This window comes from Bison bison, unplaced genomic scaffold (assembly GCF_000754665.1).
Source record: "Bison bison bison isolate TAMUID 2011002044 unplaced genomic scaffold, Bison_UMD1.0 scf7180017864236, whole genome shotgun sequence".
Lineage (NCBI taxonomy): Eukaryota > Metazoa > Chordata > Mammalia > Artiodactyla > Bovidae > Bison > Bison bison.
The window spans coordinates 3,278,705-3,298,482 of NW_011494808.1; the positions used below are offsets into that span (position 1 = coordinate 3,278,705).

The window sequence follows — 19,778 nt, forward strand, 5'->3', positions numbered from 1 at the left end:
TGGCCCTCAAGGTGGAGACGATCATGAGACACGTTAATAGTGACTGGTTTTCATGGAAGACAGTTTTTCCACAGACAGGGAGGGGGGAGATGGCTTCGGGATGATTCCAGCACATGGCATTTATTAACGCCCCTGCTGATCTGACAGGAGGCGGGGCTGGGGTGTGGATGTGACCGGCAGGGAGCGGCCGTAAATATAGACGAAACCGCCTCACTGGCTGCCCGCCTCCTGCTGTGCCACCTGGTTCCTAACTGGCCACGGACTGCTGCCAGCCTGTGGCCCTGGGGTTGGGGGTCTCCTGGTCTAAAGGGTCATCTGCACCCAAGGTCCTTGAATCAACCAACTGCTGCATTAGAACTGTGTTCTCACGTGAGCTTCCAGAGTTTTCTGTCTTCACAGTAGTGTTTATGGTCCCAGGTAGGACTGTGTGACCCTCCGGATCAGGAGGCAGAAGTGTTTCCTGTAAGAACAGAGAGCAGTTGCTTCAGGTTCTGCGGACCATGGTCTGTGCCACAGCCGCTGAGCTGTGGCTCAAAGGCAGCCGTGGATAGTATCTAAACCAGTGCTCTGACTGTGTACCCAAAACTTTCTACCCTGAAAGCGGCCACAGGCTGAATTTGGCCCCCAGGCTGCACTCTACCAGCTCTGGAGCCTGTGGCCAGCTGAACCTTCCTTTTTATATAAATGTTTTAAAGTATCATTAAGCTTGTGAACAGTAGCAGCTTTTCAAACACTTCCTTGCATTGCAGGCATACCCAAACACGACTTTTTAATCTAGAAGATTCCATTTTAAAATACAACATTTGTTTTCTCATGAAGAAGTGTTTGTCAACCTCTTTATCGGAGGTTGACGATGTTAGGCGTGTTTTGTGATTTCTCTCACACCTAGTATCAACTTGAGTCCTTCTCCCTGTTGTACCCTGGCCGAACTCTGTCCTTACAGACATTGAGTATGGGTGGCCGTGGGTTGCCAGCCTGGTGGAGTGTTCCATTGGTGAGCTGTGGTGAACCAAACACCCTGGGTGCACAGAGCTCGCGTGGTTGTCCTGCGGGGATTGGAAAGAGTTCTCCGGGCTGGCAGTTTCTGCATGCTGTCCGCTTTCTTCTTCAATGTGGGAAAGCGAGTGCTCCGAGCCACTGACACAGGGTAGCAGGTCTAACCCTGGGCAGGTGCTTATACTTCTAGAACAGCACCTGTCACCTCCCAGCCACTGGGAGGTGACCTGCAGGGAGAATTTCATGCTGAAGTCTGTCCTTTTGTCATTTCCCACCCCTTGTTGCAGAAAATAGAATGCCTGTTGTTTCATAAAACTACTGTCTGACCATGGTTCTTTGTTCAGTCGTCTACATGGTAAAAATCTTCATCAAAAACACCTTATTAGTGAAGGGGAGGCCTGTATCAGTTCCCCATGGCTCCCGTGACAAATCAGCACAAGCTGCAAAGCTGAAAACAACAGTCTTGACAGTAGTAGTTACAGTCCCAGGTAGGACCCTGCGACCCTCTGGATCAGGAGTCAGAAGCATTTTCTATAAGGAACAAGGTTTTACAAACCATAGTCTGTGTCACAAGCACCGATTTCTGATTTGAGAGCAACCGTAGACAGTATGTACACCAAGGCTCTGTGTCCTAAAGGCTTTCTACACAGACACGGGCCGCGGCTGAGCTTGGCCCCCCGGGCTGAAGGTTTATATGAAAGAATGGCTGCTATCTCAGACTCTGAGATTTTTGTCTCTAGGTTTTAGTCCTTTAGAAAATATTAATATGTTTATGTTGGTTAAGTCTTTGCATCTTTGTTTCATAGCATTTGTGTGCTATATGCTACTGTATCCTAAGAATAAAGAACTTACATCTTTCAAGTGAAGAAAATGCAAAACAGTAGTAGGTGACACAGTTACATATTTTGTTCCCAGAGAGAAGCTGCATGAAGCCAATAACGAGCTGCAGAAGAAGAGGGCCATCATCGAAGATCTTGAGCCAAGGTTTAACAACAGCTGTGAGTTTTTCCTGATGATCAGTTTTCAGTTGGTTAGCCATGCATTACCCTCATGATAATAAGTTTATGTAAAATTTTGTTCTTTTAGAAATAGGCCCTATTATATATTTTCTAGCAATCAAGGAATGTGCCCTGTTCACAGAAAGCACAGAAAGAGTGTGTGTGTGTGTGTGTGTGTGTGTGTGTGTGTGTGTGTGTATGGTCATCTATACAATAGTGCTTAGATTTCTAATTCCATTGTGATTTTTCCTTAACTATGAATGCTAATGTATATTTTATGAAATTACCTTCGTAGTGCAGTTGCAGTATGTCAACCAGACTTATTTTACTTTTGTTGGTATTTGCACATGTAGGTAACTTGACTTTGTCGATTCTTTTGTGTGGAGGTGGGAGCAATACAGACTTTTACTTTTTTCGTGTTGTGAGATGTACATAACATAAAAATGACCCTTTCAACCATTTTTAAGTATACAGTTAAGTGACATGTTTAGTAGATTTGCAATATCATACAGCCACTGTCTATCTCCTGAACTTTTTCATCTGCCTAAACTGAAACTTTCTACTAATTAAACACCCACTCCACACCTCCTCTCTTCCCAGCCCCTGGTCACCTCCATTCTGCTTTCAGCCCCTTGCACTTGACTCTTGTATACAACTCGTATAAGTGGAATCATACAATATTTGTCCTTTTTTGTCTGGCTTATTCCACTTCGCATAATGGCTTTCATTTTCACTGGGTATGATGCCTCCATGCTGTAGCGTGTATCAGGATTGAAGCTGAAAATATTCAACTATTTGTATACATAGACCACATTTTGTTATCCCTTTAGCCTTCAATGAATGCTTTTTATAATTTGTGTACTTCCATAGTGTAGTTTTTATTTCTAAGAAAAGCTCTCTGTTAAAAAAAGATTGTGGATTTTTAAAAATTAAATTATATATAAGAATAGACCAAACGATCTCTCAAAGCTGTTAACTATTTACTGTTTTGTCAGTTGAAGTCTTTTTAAAGTTGTTACGGTCTACTGTCTCATCAATAGCCTTAAAAATTGAAGAATTACAAGAAGCTTTACGGAAGAAAGAAGAGGAAATGAAGCAAATGGAAGAACGATATAAGAAATACCTAGAGAAAGCCAAAAGTGTAAGTGTGAGTCTGCGGGTCTCTCTGCTTTCTGATTGTGGCTCACTGACGTCTCGTGATACACGCCTGAACCATGACCTCTCAGACCACGAGGAGACCGGACCAAAAGTACCCGAGCAGGAGGCAGTGACCGAAACGGTGCCCCAGCCCGGGGCTACTTCTGATTATCAAGAGGAAAGCACCTTTCCATGTAGGAGAGGAGGGACAGTCCTCACATCGCCTAATAGTTCAAGTTAGCTGCGTGAGCAGCTTCCCAGGTGGTCCAGTCGTTAAGACTCCACACTTCCAAGGCTGGGGGGCATGGGTTCGATCCCTGGTCAGGGAACTAAGATCCCACATGCCGCACTGTGCGGCCAAAACAAAAAGATGAGCTGCACGCCCTAGGAGGGCCAAACTCTGCCTCCTGAAGAGCCTCAGCTGTGGTCAGCCTGAATCTAAGCTGGCTTCTGGGCCCAGCTGGCAGTTCCCAGGGAGAATGAGGTCATTGGAACCAGTTAAATAAATTACCTTTAGAAAGTCATCAGATAAATCCGGACTTTGGGGTGAAAATCCATTTTATGAAAAGTAGAAATAGGCATTGGAGTGGAGGGGGAGCCTAAGGAGTCTGTGTTAAAGGAAATGCGGTCTCACTGTCTGCTCTTTCAAGTTTTCTGTAGAATTGATCATTTTTCTGCAGGCTTGACTGGTTTTGATAGTAAAACTGTTGGGCCAAAAAGACCCTTCCCGGAAGCCTGCAGGTGTCCCAGCTAGACTTGTGTCCCCTGCCCGAGTCTAAACCCCACCCAGCCTCTGGCAGAGGAGACGGTCACAGTGACAGGCGTGTGGACATCGAGCCCCGTTCCCTGCTCACACACCTGGTCAGAGGCAGAGGCCCCTGAATCAAGTCAGAGGACCAGAAAGGGGAAGACTGCCATCAGTCGTGTCCACTGCACTATGATTGATGAATTTTAAGCCAGAATTACTTCTTGTAATGGACTCTTTCACTTAATTTTAAATTTTTCTATAATTAGAAGTTGTAACAAGGGAACATCATTTCATACATTCAAATTTTAAAATATCCTTGTGAGATAGTTTTGGACTCTCATAAGGTTTATTTATTTATTTTTTTAATAACTGTTGCCGTAGATGTTATACACTGTAGATTTGAGACTTAAATTTTTTTCTTTTATTCCTTTTTGCAGGTTATCCGTACTTTAGATCCTAAACAGAATCAAGGAGCAGCACCAGAAATACAAGCCCTTAAAAATCAGCTCCAGGAACGGGACCGGCAATTCCATTCATTGGAGGTAGTTTACTATAATGTGATAAGACATTTGATTTTTTTATTTTTGATTCTAGAAGCCTTGCTGTGTACAGTCTCCACATCTGTAGGGCACAGTTACCAAAGTCTGTGGATGCAAAAGTCCCTTGTAGGCAGTAGTGAATGTGGTTATTTGCATACAGCCTCTGTACATCATCCATGTGCTCTAAACCATCTCCAGATTAGTTATGCGAGGTCTTCCCTGGTTGCTCAGGCAGTAACAAGTCTGCCTGCATGCAGTGTAAATGCTATGGATTTTTTTGTCTGTTTTTTTCTATTTTGGAATATATGGCTTTTTGTTTGTTTTTGTCATTGTTTAGTCACTAAGTTGTGTCCAACTTTTTGTGACCCCCTGACCTCATGGATTGTAGCTCCCCAGGCTCCTTTGTCCGTGGAATCGCTCAGGCAAGAACACTGGAGTGGGTTGCCGTTTCCTTCTCCAGGGGATCTTCCCGACCGAGGGCTGGAACCCGTGTCTCTTGCCTTAGCAGGAGGGTTCTTTACCACTGAGCCACCTGGAAGCCCTGTGTTTTCTGTTTTGGGCCTGGAGTGGGCTGACTCTGTGGATGTGGAACCTGTGGATATAGAGGGCCAGCTGTACAGTGGTGCCCATGAATTTAGATGGGCATAAATTAGATTTTTACTGGTGTTGAATGTTTTTCATGTTTACATGCTTACATGTGCTTGCTTTTTAGAAAGAATATGAGAAAACAAAGAGTCAAAGAGAGATGGAAGAGAAATATATTGTCAGTGCTTGGTACAACATGGTAAGAAAATAACACGTCAAAACACTTCACAAAGTTCAATGAATGTGTATTATTTGTTATACTCCTTTAGTGTAGAAGTCATTCTACCGAATGAATCTGAAAAGTAATTGCCGTCCTAACACGCACTAACAAAACCCTAACGCTGATCTTAGGGCTGAACAGCAGATACGAGAACCCACCATAAACGGGGTTAGAACACTGTGGGCACTGTCCTGAAGGATGGAAAATTTTCTGTCTCTCAGAACCATTTGTCCTTGGGCATAGTGACTTCAGTCATATCTGAACACAGATGGAGTAGGTTTTTTTTTGTGGGACTATTTCACTGGCTTTGCAGGACTGGTTCTTATAACAAAGATAGTTTAATTGTCTCACAGGGTTTGGTAAATGTTCAGTGTGGGATCCTGAAATTTGAAATTGAATTTTCCAATACACACAAAAATGTACATATGGCAGGGGAAAATAAATGCTCACCAGCATTTTGACTTTCAGTAAGGTTTTTCCAGATACAAAGAGCTGTGGGTTTTGAAGAATGCTGTACTTTTTTTCAATATTTTTTTCCTAGACCTTTTCGTCGTCTTTTTAATAACTTTATTTATTTGTTTCCTTTTGGGCTGCGTTGGGTCTTGGTTGCGGTGTGGGCTTTTCTCTAGCTGCAGTGCGGGGGTGGGGGGTTCTCTAGTTGGGGTGCACAGGCTTCTTACTGCAGTGGCTTCTCTTGTCGGGAGCACAGACCCTAGGGCCCATGGGCTCAGTGCTTGCAGTTCCCGGGCTCTAGAGCACAGACTCAGCACTTGCGGCACACAGGCTGAGTTGCCCGCAGCGTTTGGGATCTCCCCGGACCAGGGATCGAGCCCGTGTCTCCTGCATTGACAGGCGGATCCTTTACCACCGAGCCAACCAGGGAAGCCCTTCTTTTTCTTCTTTGTTCTTCTTCCCAACACGACCACTTTTGCCTTTTCCAAATGTGAGTTTAGTCGCCTGAGACTGATTCCTTTCCCCATACCCATTTGACCCTGTAGTTGTGTTTCATGACACAATACCATTTTATAATTATAATTGTAAATTATACCATTTTACAGTTACAGTTGGTACTGTGTCTTAAAGGTTAGTGTCCCAGGTCTGCTAATAGTGTGATTTGAGCTTTTGTCAGAAATTCACACAATTTTATGCCATGTCCACATTTATTTGCCTTGGTTAAAGATACATAGTTAAGATTTTATCCCAATTTAAAAAAAGTAAAGAGGGAATCTTACTGGGTTTATGGTACCACTACTGTTAATATAGATTAGTTGAAAATAAAATGTAAAAAAAATAAGAAAAAACTGTATTTAGGGGAGGTCTCTGGGAACCGGTGCTGACTCTACCCGCGCTGGCGCCTCTCTGTCCTCCGTCGGGTAGTTAGCAGCAGCCTTGGAGCTCGGGCCCTCCGTCCTTACTAGTAATTTCATAGAGCTGATTGATTTTTATGATTTCACATATTATGGAACCAAACTGATTTACTCCGTGATATGGTATTAAAGAAGAAGCCTGTTGATAGTTTTCAAGTCCACAGAGAATGAAGGAATATCTCCCAGCAGGATCTCACAAGTTCTGTTCAGGTGAGATGGCTGGAAAAGCTTCATGGGCGTCCCTGGTGGCTCAGTGGTAAAGAATCCACCTGCCAGTGCAGGAGATGTGGGCTCAATCCCTGGGCCGATAAGATCCCCTGGAGAAGGGAGTGGCAGCTCACTCTAGTATTCTTGCCTAGAGAATTCCATGGACAGAGGAGCCTGGTGGGCTACAGTCCATGGAGTCACAAAGAGTCAGATATAACTAAGTGATTAAAGGAACAACAACAAAAACTTCATATATACATTCAGCAAGTTCTGCATTTCAGACAACTGAAATGGAAGTGAAGGTGATGAGTAGCTTAGTACCTGGTGAAAGGTATTAAGTATCTCAGAGAATGGCCTTGTGATGGATCCTGAGATCTTAAACATTGGGTCAAGAAGTTGAATAAGTTGTTTCGATTATGAAAGTTTTTTAAAAAAAGGTATATTTTAATAAAATATAATTGTTAATATATGTAGGCAAATCAGTAGGTTAAATATTACCAATAGATATTTGTCCATTGTCCTCAGATCCTTAAATGGTTTAGTTTCAAACTGAGTGAAAAGCACATCCTGGATTTTCTCATTGGGAAAATGGAGGATGTTGTGTCCTTGGGCCTACCTAAAACACTGAGCCCTGACCCCTGTTTCTGTGGAGCTGACCGGTGATGGGAGGTGTATCTCGTCTTCTGTGCTGGTTGCCCAGCTTCTCTGGGCGTCTTTCTGCCTCTCCTCCTGGCCCTCGTCCTTCCGGCTCCTTGTCGCCAGCATCCACTTGCTCCCATCGTCTTGTCTGCGATCACTGGCGAGAGGAGCCGGCCACCCTCAGCTCCTCCCGTTTCTCTGGCCAGGGTTGTCTCCAGCTCATTCAATGAGCACTGAGGCCGTCTTTCCCCTTCTGCTCAGAGTGCTCACTGTTGGCTCCTCCCTGTTTAGAGAGGGCTGCAGCCTGCCTCCCTCTTGTTCGGAGGTCCTGGGCCCGGCGGGTGGGCTCCTCTCCAGTCCTCAGGAAAGACCCCTGCGTGCAGTGGGCCCTCTGTTGGGGGCCATCAGGAGCTTCCCTTAACTTGAGAACACAAGTCTGCCTGGGAAGAAAAGCAGCGCGGTGGTATGTATTACACCCGGTGTGACTCTCCGCCTTCAGAAAGGACAAGTGCTGTGTGGTCTTCTGTTCTACCTGAACCCTGTGATTTCTGTACCCCCACGTGAATCAGCCGCTACCAATCAACTGCCCTTTTTCTGCCTTGGAAAATCACTTTATACATCTGATCTGAAAGGGAAGTGTGTATGATTTCATGTGGGTGATATAATTCCAAAGATCCATCTCTTATTATCTACTGTCTGGATTATTGTAAATTCAGAAAATTCAGCCTTCATTTCTCCACAGGAAGATTTGTACCTAATTGTTGGAACTAGAATGTCTCTAAGACCTTAATCTGTAATGAAGAGAATTACAGATTAAATCGTGCCTTTTGACCCCACGTAACAAATTCTGCATGATCGTTTTCCCCTGTGAAAGTGCGTTCCCCTGGTTTCTGATGACTTCTTTTCCCTGTGATGTAGGGGATGACTCTGCACAAAAAGGCGGCTGAAGACAGGCTTGCGAGCACGGGGTCGGGGCAGTCGTTCCTGGCGAGGCAGAGGCAGGCCACCAGCACGCGGCGGTCTTACCCGGGCCACGTCCAGCCGGCCACCGCAAGGTAGACGAGTCCCGCCGCTGGGGTAGAAACACCCGCGTTCAACACACACTTCTGTTACATGGCACGGCGTTTCAGGAGGTTCAGCCAGCTTGTATTTCGTCTCCATTTTACGTTACCCTTCAGTTGTGTCTCGTTGGAGGACTTTCTCTCTTCTGTATCTGTAATGCTTTCGTTTCTCAGTCCTTTATTCTGTAGTCCTGTCAGTTCCTTTTAATGTGCCAAAACCTTTTTAAATGCCCAGTTAAACGTGTTGTATATTAGTGCAGTACTTTTCTTTGTATGAAAATGTCCCTTCCCCAACGGTGTAGGCTTTGTAATGAATTAGATTTTCTGCCAATAATTGAGATACAATTTATATTCTCTATCGTGCCTCTGTGTTACCATGCTTTCTAAGAATGTCTTTGTTTAAAGGGAATTAATCTTTTTATGATGTATTAATCTGTGTTTTCAATTGTTTTCCAAATGCACTTCAAATAACTTACATATTTACTATATAAAATGGTTGGCAAGTGCACTTTTTGCAAAGACATAAACACATGGGCAGAGGTGCTGATCAGCCCTCACCCAAGGCACCTGAGAGAATTATTTAGAGGGAAAAAAACAGTTTTCACATTGTTTTATAGGAAATTAAATTTGAAGATTTGGAAACTATTTTTAAAACATAAATGGAATTTCATTATTTCCTGCTATATTGTTTGCTGGCAGAAGTGAATGTGTTGGTTAGGCTGTTCGAGGAGAAGTTACAGAAGAACAAAAATCAGGCAGTACATTCTTTTGTTTTGTTTTGTTTTGGAATATCACAGTAACTGAGGATCAGATTCTGGCAATGGGGATAACACTGAATTTCAACCACCCTCCACGTCTAAATGATTCATTTTTTATATACTTACAAGTCACAGGTGGCCTTACCTTCGGGGTAATTTCCTTGCTGACTTGCACCTCATTTGTCTTACTTATTCCTTAATATAGACCCTTCTGTTTCTCACTAATTCCTAATACTTAACATCTTACTATCAGTCATTAAGATCAGTAAGTGACTTCCTGTGTGTGATGTTTCTGACAGGTCTCTTTCTTAATTCTGTGGATGAGTCTAAGAATTTGCTGCCAGGCAGATTTTCTCTCGGGTATTTGGTTGCCCCAAAGTGCTTACATTTGTTGACAGATTATAAACTATTTATTTACGTTGATGAATGGCTGTCAAGTAACAGAGATTGTGAAGCACTTTGACTATATAAGGTGCTATGTAAATGCAAAATATCATTCATTTAAACATGAAATGTCTCTGGCTCGCTTTCCATATTGGCTTAAATATTTGGCCCCAAATTATATTAAATATATTCCCCTCCAGCCTTTCTCTTACACCACAACCCATTTTTTAAAAGCAAAAATTTACTGAAATTAGGTTGATCGTTTATTTGGTTTTGGTTTTAGATAGGTTACCTGTTAAGATTGTATTTCGTGTACTTGCTGTTTGGAAGTTCAGGTTTCATTTAGTTTTGTATATTAAATATAAATGAGTAACTTTAAATCAAGCTAAATGTACTTAAGAATTTTCAGAAAGTATATTTGGATGTCTGATTTTTAATCCTTATTTCCTTTTTTCTTTAAGAAAATGGACCTAGAATTATTTTAGGTGTTTTCATTTGTCCTCGGAAACTATACCTGAAGAAAGGTATTAGAAAGTGTGCAGGAATGACTCCATGCATTGAGCTAATTTTTTACATTAAGTACAGAAGTCTGAGCTCAGTGTGAATGCCTCCACCTGGTAAGAAGAAAAGTGGGAGGACTTAGTAGTAAAGGACAGAACCATGTGGGTAGGTGCATCCTGGGGCTTCCGGAGGCTGGGCAGACCCAAGCCCATAGAATGTTTTGACAATAAAAGATTAAAATCTAAGATGGTTCAGCCTCGCCCACCCCACCACTTCCAATCCCCTTATTTCACAAATTAGAGAATGGATCCAACTGTTTTAAAATAAGGCATGAACACTAACCTTGGTAAAATTGAAATTACTGGTAAATAACACCTGCAGAATAAGATGGACTCAAACCAGAGTCCCTGAGCTGTTTCTTATGTGGGTTCTATCCCATAAGATAAGGAGTTTTCATTTTAATTCTCTAGTGCTAGCCCCGTCCTGGCCTACTACCCGCCCACCTACCCAGATTTGTTTCTCTATATGGGCACGTGCCAAGCTCCTGGAAGGAAATTTTCCATCCCATTTTTCTCCGGCATCCCATTGTTTTGGTGTTTACATTCATAACCTTCACTCACCTTTACAGTATCCTAAGTTTTAATATATTGCTTTCATTCCATAACAGAAACTTTATTTCTAAACATTCTGTGATGTTTTTTGAAAAGCACGAATAAAACTGCACTGTCCCAGTGAGAACCCTATTTCCTTGGCCCAGCTTTTGGGCAGGGTTTTATGAATTTCTCTTTTCTCTGTGATGATTATTAATCTCTAGGAGGTTTGTGCCAATGCACGATCTCTCTGCAAGTTGCGAGACACTGGGCACCTTAGGTAGATGGGAGCTGAGCTGGGCCTTGCTGGACAGATGCCCACACACAGTGGCTCCATGAAGCCTGCGCTCCCTGGGGCAGTGGAGCCAGTCCTGATGCACCATAGAGTCAGCACAGAGTTACTGCGTTAAGGGTGGGGCGAGGCATCACCCCAGGTCTGAATTCTTCTAAACAAAAACATTATTTTCTGTTTTCCTTCTAACCAGGGTGAGAAAATACAAAGTTAGTAACTGAAGACCACAAAAGCATACATTTTATATTCTGCAGTGTGTATTTAACGAGTTTGTAATGGGGGAAAAAATCCAGCAAATATTACAATTTACCACATCTTTAAAAGAGAATAAAAAATACAGTTGTACTTACCTTACAAGAACTCATACAAACTCCATCAGATCTGTTTAGTATTTGTCTGATTACCTAATAACCAAGAAAAAAAGAAGTCCCAAAATAAAGGCTCTATTTTCTTTTTCTTTTTTTGGCCACACCACGTGGCATGTGGGATCTTAGTTTCCCAACCGGGGATCGAACCTGTGTCCTCTGCATTGGAAGCAGGAGAGTCTTAACCACTGGACCACCAGGGTAGTCCCAAGGCTCCGTTTTCTAAACACTGATCAGGATTGAATTATTTCTGTTTGATAAAACTGACTAGTGAGATGATTCATTATAATAAGGATGATATTGTCAGCTTTTGTTTTGTTGAGGTCTTAACCGCTTTGTCTGTGTAGTAACAACTCAACTGCACAAACTTAAGCTAAATGTTTCCACTCAGAAGCATCCGCCCACATTCCATCAGCAGGCGTCAGGAAGGCATGCGAATCTGTGCTGTTACAGACAGACCAGCAGTAAGCCATGTGAAGGGAAGTGGGGTTTAAGGTTGAAGGAGAGGTACATTTTTATTTATGAATTTTTTTACTCACACTTCCTCCTCAGTTGCAGTTTTATTTATTCACATCTAATGATACAAGATAGTTTTTGGAGTTTCTTGCTCTCCAAAAAGCATTCATCTTTTAAAGATAACCCCCTGTTAAAAGTCTGAAAATCTTTATCCAAATGTAAGAATTGTCTTGAAGCAAAACTCTAAATTTTTGAACTTATCCTAACTTCCTGCATTGAATCTCCAGTGGTCCAGATCTCAGACTCCGGGAGTGTTAGAACTTTTCCCCAGTTGGAACACATGAGGTTTATCTGACAAAGCACTCGTAACCCAGATAGTGTAAACCTCGTTAGTTTAGAGACACCTAGATAAGAACTTCTATGACCCTGAAGGGAGAGGACAGTGCTTGGCGTTTTGCTTGTTTTGTTGAGAGCAAAACAGCAACATGAGTTTTGTTGTCTGTTCATTAAGCTGTGGGCCACGTTTTGACTTTTTATCCTCAAATTACAAAGTGACTCTGCCTAGAAATGGCTGTGGAATTACGGAGTGCATTTCTCAGCAGTGATGTCTGTGTGGTACCCCACAGGGTAGGAACAAAATAAGAGGGGCTCTCAGAATCTTTGAAAATTATTTTAGCACGCTTTTTCCTTTTTTTCCCCCCTTTTTATAATGATCATCTCTCTTCCTCTATTTCCAACTGTGAAAATGGCAGCTCATTTTAGTAATGTACAGCCCAGTTTCACTACATTTAAAAAGCAGTTTCAGAGCTTATTCTTTGTAACTATAATGATTCGAATATTTTGTATCATGACGTTTTTTATATGAGGGAAGCTATTCTCTGTCATCCTTTTTTTTACTTTCTATAAAGCATATTTAAATAATAATTGGTGTATGTTCATTCTGTTGAAAACTTTGAAAATGTTTTAGTGACCAATTTAAGCACAGTAATTTTATTGTTCTTAAGTTGTACAACAAATAATGTTTATTTCTCAGAAGCCTAAAAAACATAAAATAATCTGCTACTGACACAGCTCCCCCTCCCCATTCCCCTAAATCATGGAAGTGTCAAAATTTTGCTCCTTTTTTTCATAAAGTAAAGGGCAGGTGTGATGACCGCCATCTCTTTTCAGTCACTGATTATGTTCTTGAGAAATATGTACCAATAATTTGTTTTAAAACAGCCTTTTACCAACCCAATTCCCATGTATTTATAAAAGCTTTAAAATTTGTATTTACTGTTATCCTGAGATGTATTTGGATTCTTCACACTGCACTTAAAATGATAGAGGAGGGGCATTACTTGAGAGACAAGAGACCTGAACCTAACTGTGGCAAGTGTGTGAGCCTGGCAGTCGTAGCCTGTCGGTGTTTCCTAAGCGTTCTGCTTCAGCAACTATGCCTCTCACATAGTTTTCTACCTTCTAACGTTTTCCAATAATATCCTATGAGATAAGTTTGTATGCTACATGTAAGAGCATAGAACTCTGAGAAAGTAATCTAAGGCTGCCAAGGCAGATCCATTCCTAGAGAGTAGATCAATTATTGGAAGAAGAAAAGACCTAATTACAAACAAGTATCCAGGCAGATGGAAGTGCTGACACCATTCAACCTACACTTGGTCTTAATAGTAATACTAAAGTAATAGTTTACATAAAATCTTCTGAATTTCCATGGTCATTCTGTTAAAAAAAAAGAGTAGACAAAAATATTTTCTAATCGTCCTTCCTTTCAGTGGGCACTCCCTGGGCATAGATTAACTGTACATGTTTGTGAGTGGAGAGGAAAGCATCAGTTTTCATCTTGAAACTGGTAACCCATTCCTCTCTAAGATAGATCTTTAAGACTGTGAAGATAGGATGGTGTGATGAGATGAGACATCTACGGTGGCTGAAACTCACTACCAACTCCCTAGAAGTAACCTGGCTCTGCTGCTGTGTGCAGTTTACAAACCATACACTCAGTTTTATGTCTGCCTTAATTATACATAGTGGCCCCGCAGAAGATCTTGTTTAAAATGAAGGCAAGAGTAGACTTCCTATGTGTATATATTCAAGGAGAGCCTTTGTATACCTGGTAACATGACTGCCCAGCTCTGAACTAGGTGTTCAGGGTCTGAAGATGAAATCATCAGAGAAGGTGTGTAGGTAGCCTCGGAATGTAAGGACGATGGGGCTATCAAATACCCTAAATTATATCAACTCAGAGCTTAAAAGGATGAGTAAGTTTCAAGCTCAGAGTGAGAAAAAGAAATTCACCAAAGCATGCTGAGGCTTTAATGCATGTGGGAGACTTCTGAGCAGTCGTCATTGCTTTAGAGATCTCTGAACTGACAAAGGAAAATGATTAGATTAGCATTGATACTGTAAAACTTATAAAAGGGACTCGTGTTTATTCTTGGTGTAATTTGTCAGCCTGTGGACAGTGATGACTGTATACACATTCTATATGTGTAGAATATATATATAGTGTTTATTTTATATATGTCACTATTAGAGTTGAATGTCTTAATATTATTTACTACTTCTACTCACATGTATTATTTATACTTTACTGCAAGAGTCACAGCACTTTACTTACTAACATTAGATAAGTATTTTCCTTCTACCTTTCTGTGGCATTTTCCATGTACATCTTTTCCGCCGGGGTTCTTTTCCTTATTTTGGAAGACTCACTAAGGAAGCCGTAAAAGACAGCCCAAATAAATGGGCTGTGCTCTCTTCCTGAAATGTCTAAAGTCCGATTTGAAGTTCTGAGTCTAGAACTCTATCTGAAGCTGGGTCGGGGCTGCGAGTCATTGATTATATTTTATGTCATGTTAATAAGACTCGTGAAGTTAATACTTATGAAGCAGGGTCTCTCATATACAGACACACTTTAAGCTCCTTGTTTCCTGGAGGTGCATTAACAATAAGTGAACAGTCTTCTGGTTCATCAGAAGATGCTGTCACCCTTCATTTGCCTGTCTCCTAAAAACAGACTGGCAAACTCTCCTTCACTTTCATAGTTTCTTCATCATTGCGTGTACTTAGACACAGAAGAAAGCAAGCCAGATTCCAGGAGCTGTGACGTCCAAGAATCTGGAAAACGCTGGGGATGAGGTGATGGGAAGGAGCAGGTACCAACCGTGGCAGGATGCTACAAAAGTGGTCTTAGTTCTACTAGAACATATGCCTTATGAACTTGGCCATTTTCTTAAGTTCAAATATGGCAAAGTTTTCAGCTTTTTCTTTTGAGAGATGTTTTGTGGAGTCAGGACTCTTTTCATTTGTACTTGAATATATTTATATTCAAATCATAGTCAAAACATACTGAAGTATTTGTTGTTACATAAACATTAACACAGAGATTACTGCCAAAGAACAGGGAGATGCGCTCGTTAAGAACATGCTCGTAAGGGTTCTGTCTTAGGTTTAGATGAGAGAAGTGCTTGTAGAGTGTGGACAGTTTCTGCAGTGCTTTCTTCCCTGTCACCCTCTGTTCCGCTGATGTGCTTGGCATAGGCAGGTCACCTGGAAGACAGAAGCACAGATAGAGAAGGCTAGACTCTAACCTGTGAGAGGAGAGCCACTTTTTATCCTCCCAGAGCAAAAAAATTAAACACACAGTCACACTCACACATGGGGACAGAACGTTGAACGGATAAATCACCTTCTAAATGTCTTGAGCATCCTTTGGCTTCTTGCTAATCTAGTTAAGAGCAAATACTATACCTGCATTGTCCAATTCACTAGCCAATTCACAGCCACATGTGCTGATTTAAATTCAAGTAAAATTAAGAATCCGGTTCCCCAGTCCCCCAGCCACATCTCATCAGAAGCCACCTGTGGAAAGCAGTTACCATACCAGGCAGCACAGATCCAGAACGCGTCCATCATCGAAGAAGGCGCTTTTGACATTTGGTGCCCAGAGAGAAAATAAGGATGAAATAAAGACATTCAGTTAACTTATGATACACTTACAGATTTTTCTGGCATCATTAAAGAAAGGTATTTTTTTTATAAAAATTAATACCAGCCCTTTTTAAAGACCTTGAAAAATCAAAACCCCATTCTTTGAAACTAGTTTTCAATATATTTTTTTAAACAGATTCTTAGCACTTTACTTTTTAAGTGGTATAATTAAATACCTTCATAAATCATAACTTAGTATCTTCAGGTTCTTCCCTTTTTTAGGTAGTCTTTTAAAATTGATGATAGCTTCTAACACTTATCCAGCAGAAACTGATGAATGCTTATTTATTTACAGGTAAAAGTTGATAAACATCATAGTCCTCTATTCTGCTACTTTTAAATCTCTGTTCTGTTTCTTTTACATATATATAGATCTAAGGAGATTTGCCAGCAGTTTTTCATTTATGCCCCCAAAATCACATTTGATCATCTATCACCTTAAAGGCATATCAAGATCTAAATAGTTTCTTTGATTTTCTTCCTAGTTTCTTGTTCTTAACTACTTAGATTATGGATCAAGTTAAGTTTCTTGTATGAAGCAGATTTTATTCCAGCGACTTAGTTAATGAAACATTTTTTTAAGATTTATTCATTGCCTTGGCTTATTACTAAAGCGCTTAGCATGACTAAACAGATCTATACAAATGCATCTTTGAATTTTTTAGTGAATAGAAGAAACTAATTGTAACTCTTTGGAGTCAGCTTGGTATTTAGTGAAAACTATACTGTCAGGAAGTCAGATACTTTCCTCTGCCTTTTCAGTCTTTTTAATCAAGCTGCAGACTTAATCCAGTAGTATCAAATTACAAACAGCTGTAAAGAAATTCTTATTCAAGTACAGATGAGTAAATGGCATGATTTGAGTTTATTATTTTTTGGTGGCAGAATATTAACTGTATATTCTGCAGAGACTCATATTCTTAGTTAAGGGAAATTTTCAAGATGCTTGAAATAAGAAAGAACATGCTAGTATAAATACAGGAAGTGACTGTACACAAATGCCAATCAGTGATTTGGGGCCTTTTAATTTTTTTTAATAGTCTTTTGTTTTTTTAATAGTCTTAGTTATTAAAAATTCAGATGCACTAATATGCCATTGCTGTCACTAACTTTGCTGTTTACAGATTATATGTAATTCATAATGCTTTGTGCTCAGAAGAATAATTTCCAGATTTAATCTTGTTGTTTTGAAATTTGCCCCACCATTTATAGCACCCAATTTTTGGTTGCATAATGAATGGTAAAATTCAAACATATCTAATAGTTTAATAATTTGCCTTATTTCGATTAACAAATTCTATCAAAGATTTGGGGATAGAAGGAGGCTTTTTTTTTCCCTACAGTATTTTTTAAACTTTTCAGATGAGCTGGAAACACTTTAGTACATTGGGGTTGGAGTTGTATTGGTTACAGCCCCAGCTCTGTAGCCTTATACTCATGTCTTAAGTATTACTGATTGTTCTATGAATTGTTAGTTTGACACTTGACATTGTAGTTATCCACCTTGCAGTTTAGCCTTTGCAAAAAGGATATTGCTAGGTATGTTCTTATTTCTGGTTGACTATTGAATTTGTAATTTCACAATTTCATTCTGAGTCATTGTAATCCAAAAAGGAAAACCATGTAGGACTAAATTTTTCACCTCACAGTGAACACTGAATCAGTGCAGTTTTAGCAACTTCGTACAAAAATGCATCCGAGCAATGTCGCACCTGTTTGCCAGTCGCTGACTCTGTTAGATTCGTGAGTTTTCTCACTGTTTCTCTGAGGTAGGTGACTTGTTAGAGAGCCTCAGAAAGAAATTTTCACCAAACTCACAAAAACATGAAGTCCAAGAAATCACCAGAAGACAGATTTTTAATTTTTTGAAATCTTATATTGTATTTCCTTTTGATGTCACTCATTTTAATTTTATGACTGCCAACTTGTTATGGTATTAATTATATGTATATGTTTATATGTATGCATATAATATATGTATATGTATATGAAGAATAAAGTTAAGATTTGGTCAAACTATATTTTCCCATTCAAGTACAAAAATGTTTTCAAGGCTGCAAAAAGTGTACAGTTGTTAAACAAGTTGTAAATAAAGACTTGTATAAAAATTCAGCTTAGATTATTTTTTCTTCTCTTAAACCCTGACACAAACATGTTTAATAATTGTCTTAATAGTATTCATCCACTTGCCATAGTGTCCCGTCAATTTAAATATTATGCCACTGACTTACTGTAAATCAGGAATGTTCTTTGAACTTTTTCCCAGTACCTAGAATGGGTTCTCTTTTGATTTAGGCTGGTACATACCGTGTGTAAGTTGGCTGTCCAAAGTCCTGAGGGATAAAAGGTAAACCTAGCTTCTCCCCTCTTCACAGACAGTCCAACAGGAACCACAGTAGATACTTTACCTTCTTTCACAATATATTATTCTGGAAGCATCCTATTTAGGCCATGGGGCTTCCCAGGTGGCTCTGTGGTGAAGAAATCAGCTGCCAAGCAGGAGACGTGGGTTTGCCCTGGCTCAGGAAGATCCCCTGGAGGAGGGCATGACAACCCACTCTAGTATTCTTGGCTGGAAGACCCCAGGGCAGAGGAGCCTGGCGATGACTACAGTTCACGGAGTTGCCACGAGTCGGACACAACTTAGTGACTAATAAACACCAAAATTTAGGCCATAAATACCCCTTTTCCTGCCTGTAGACCTTTGAAATTCACACAATTTCAAAATTATGAAATTTTCCATTTTCAAATTCACAATCCGCCACGTCCACTCTCAACATGATTGAACTGTGGCATGTTCAGTGTTAAGGAGATTGTAGCAGGGCTTCCCTGGTGGCTCAGCTGGTAAAGAACCCACCTACAATGCAGGAGACCCTGGTTTGATTCCTGGGTCAGGAAGATCCCCTGGAGAAGGGACAGGCTACCCACTCCAGTGTTCTTGAGCTTCCCTGGTAGCTCAGACAGTAAAGAATCCGCCTGCAATGTGGGAGACCTGGGTTTCATCCCTGGGTTGGGAAGATTCCCTGGAGAAGGGAACGGCTACCCACTCCAGTATTCTTGCCTGGAGAATCCCTATGGACAGAGGAGCCTGGTGGGCTACAGTCTATAGGGTCGCAAAGAGTCAGACACAACTGAGTGACTAAGCACAGCACAGCACAGAGTAGAAGCAACTGTGGAGACATTGATTATATTTACAATAATTCCAAAGTGAAGTTAGCACCAGAATTAAATACAAACAAACAAACCCGGTTATGTACCTGGCCAGAATAGTGCCCATTTTATGTGCATTTAAATATGACATTTTAGTGTCAGCAAAATATAAGTGTTCTTCCTTCACCAGCGTGGATGCAACATGTTAAATTTAGCCTTTATTGAGTATCTGCCCTAAGGACTGAATATTGAAGCAAGGGTGAAGAAGTGAGAAGGTAGGTTGAATCACAAAACTGGAGGCAGAATATATATTTTGTATGATCAAACAGCTGTGTGATCAAATGGGGGCCAAGACAGGAAAATTCCCACCTAGCGTGGTCCAGCCAGCAGACCCCAGCCAGCTGTGAGGATGCTTAGCGGCATCCGGTCACCCCTGCAGCACACAGCGCAGCACGACCGCGGGGCTTTGGCGATGCCGTGCCCTCCCCGGGGCTGGGACAGACCAGCCTGTCTCCATGAGAGCCCCTCGTTCACTCAGTTTTGGTGATGGCCACGGCTAGGGATGTCTGCAGACTGTTCTCCCGTGTGGCACCCAGACTGGGGTTCACAGAGCACCTGGGAGGGATCAGATCACTCGTCACGCAAACTCCTGACGCGGCCAGGGGGGCCACTCAGCCGGTGGAGTCTCGGGGGGAGAGGGACTTGGTGACGCAGCAGGAGGCCTGAGAAACCCGAGAGAGAGCTCCAAAGCTTGTCAGGACCCAGCCTCCGACACCACAAGCATCAGTTCTCCTT

General features: G+C 41.3%; 1 protein-coding gene across 1 annotated transcript in view; it reads left to right on the top strand.

Moving 5' to 3' along the window:
• Positions 1 to 17,945, top strand: part of HOOK3 (hook microtubule-tethering protein 3) — a 92,139-nt gene extending 74,194 nt beyond the window's left edge. The window contains exons 19-23 of the mRNA XM_010846449.1: positions 1,912 to 1,994; positions 3,035 to 3,135; positions 4,317 to 4,421; positions 5,131 to 5,202; positions 8,355 to 17,945. Of these exons, the coding sequence (XP_010844751.1) occupies positions 1,912 to 1,994; positions 3,035 to 3,135; positions 4,317 to 4,421; positions 5,131 to 5,202; positions 8,355 to 8,495 (502 nt within the window). The 3' untranslated portion in view covers positions 8,496 to 17,945. The remainder of the gene's footprint in view (positions 1 to 1,911; positions 1,995 to 3,034; positions 3,136 to 4,316; positions 4,422 to 5,130; positions 5,203 to 8,354) is intronic.
• Positions 17,946 to 19,778: the final 1,833 nt, after the last annotated feature.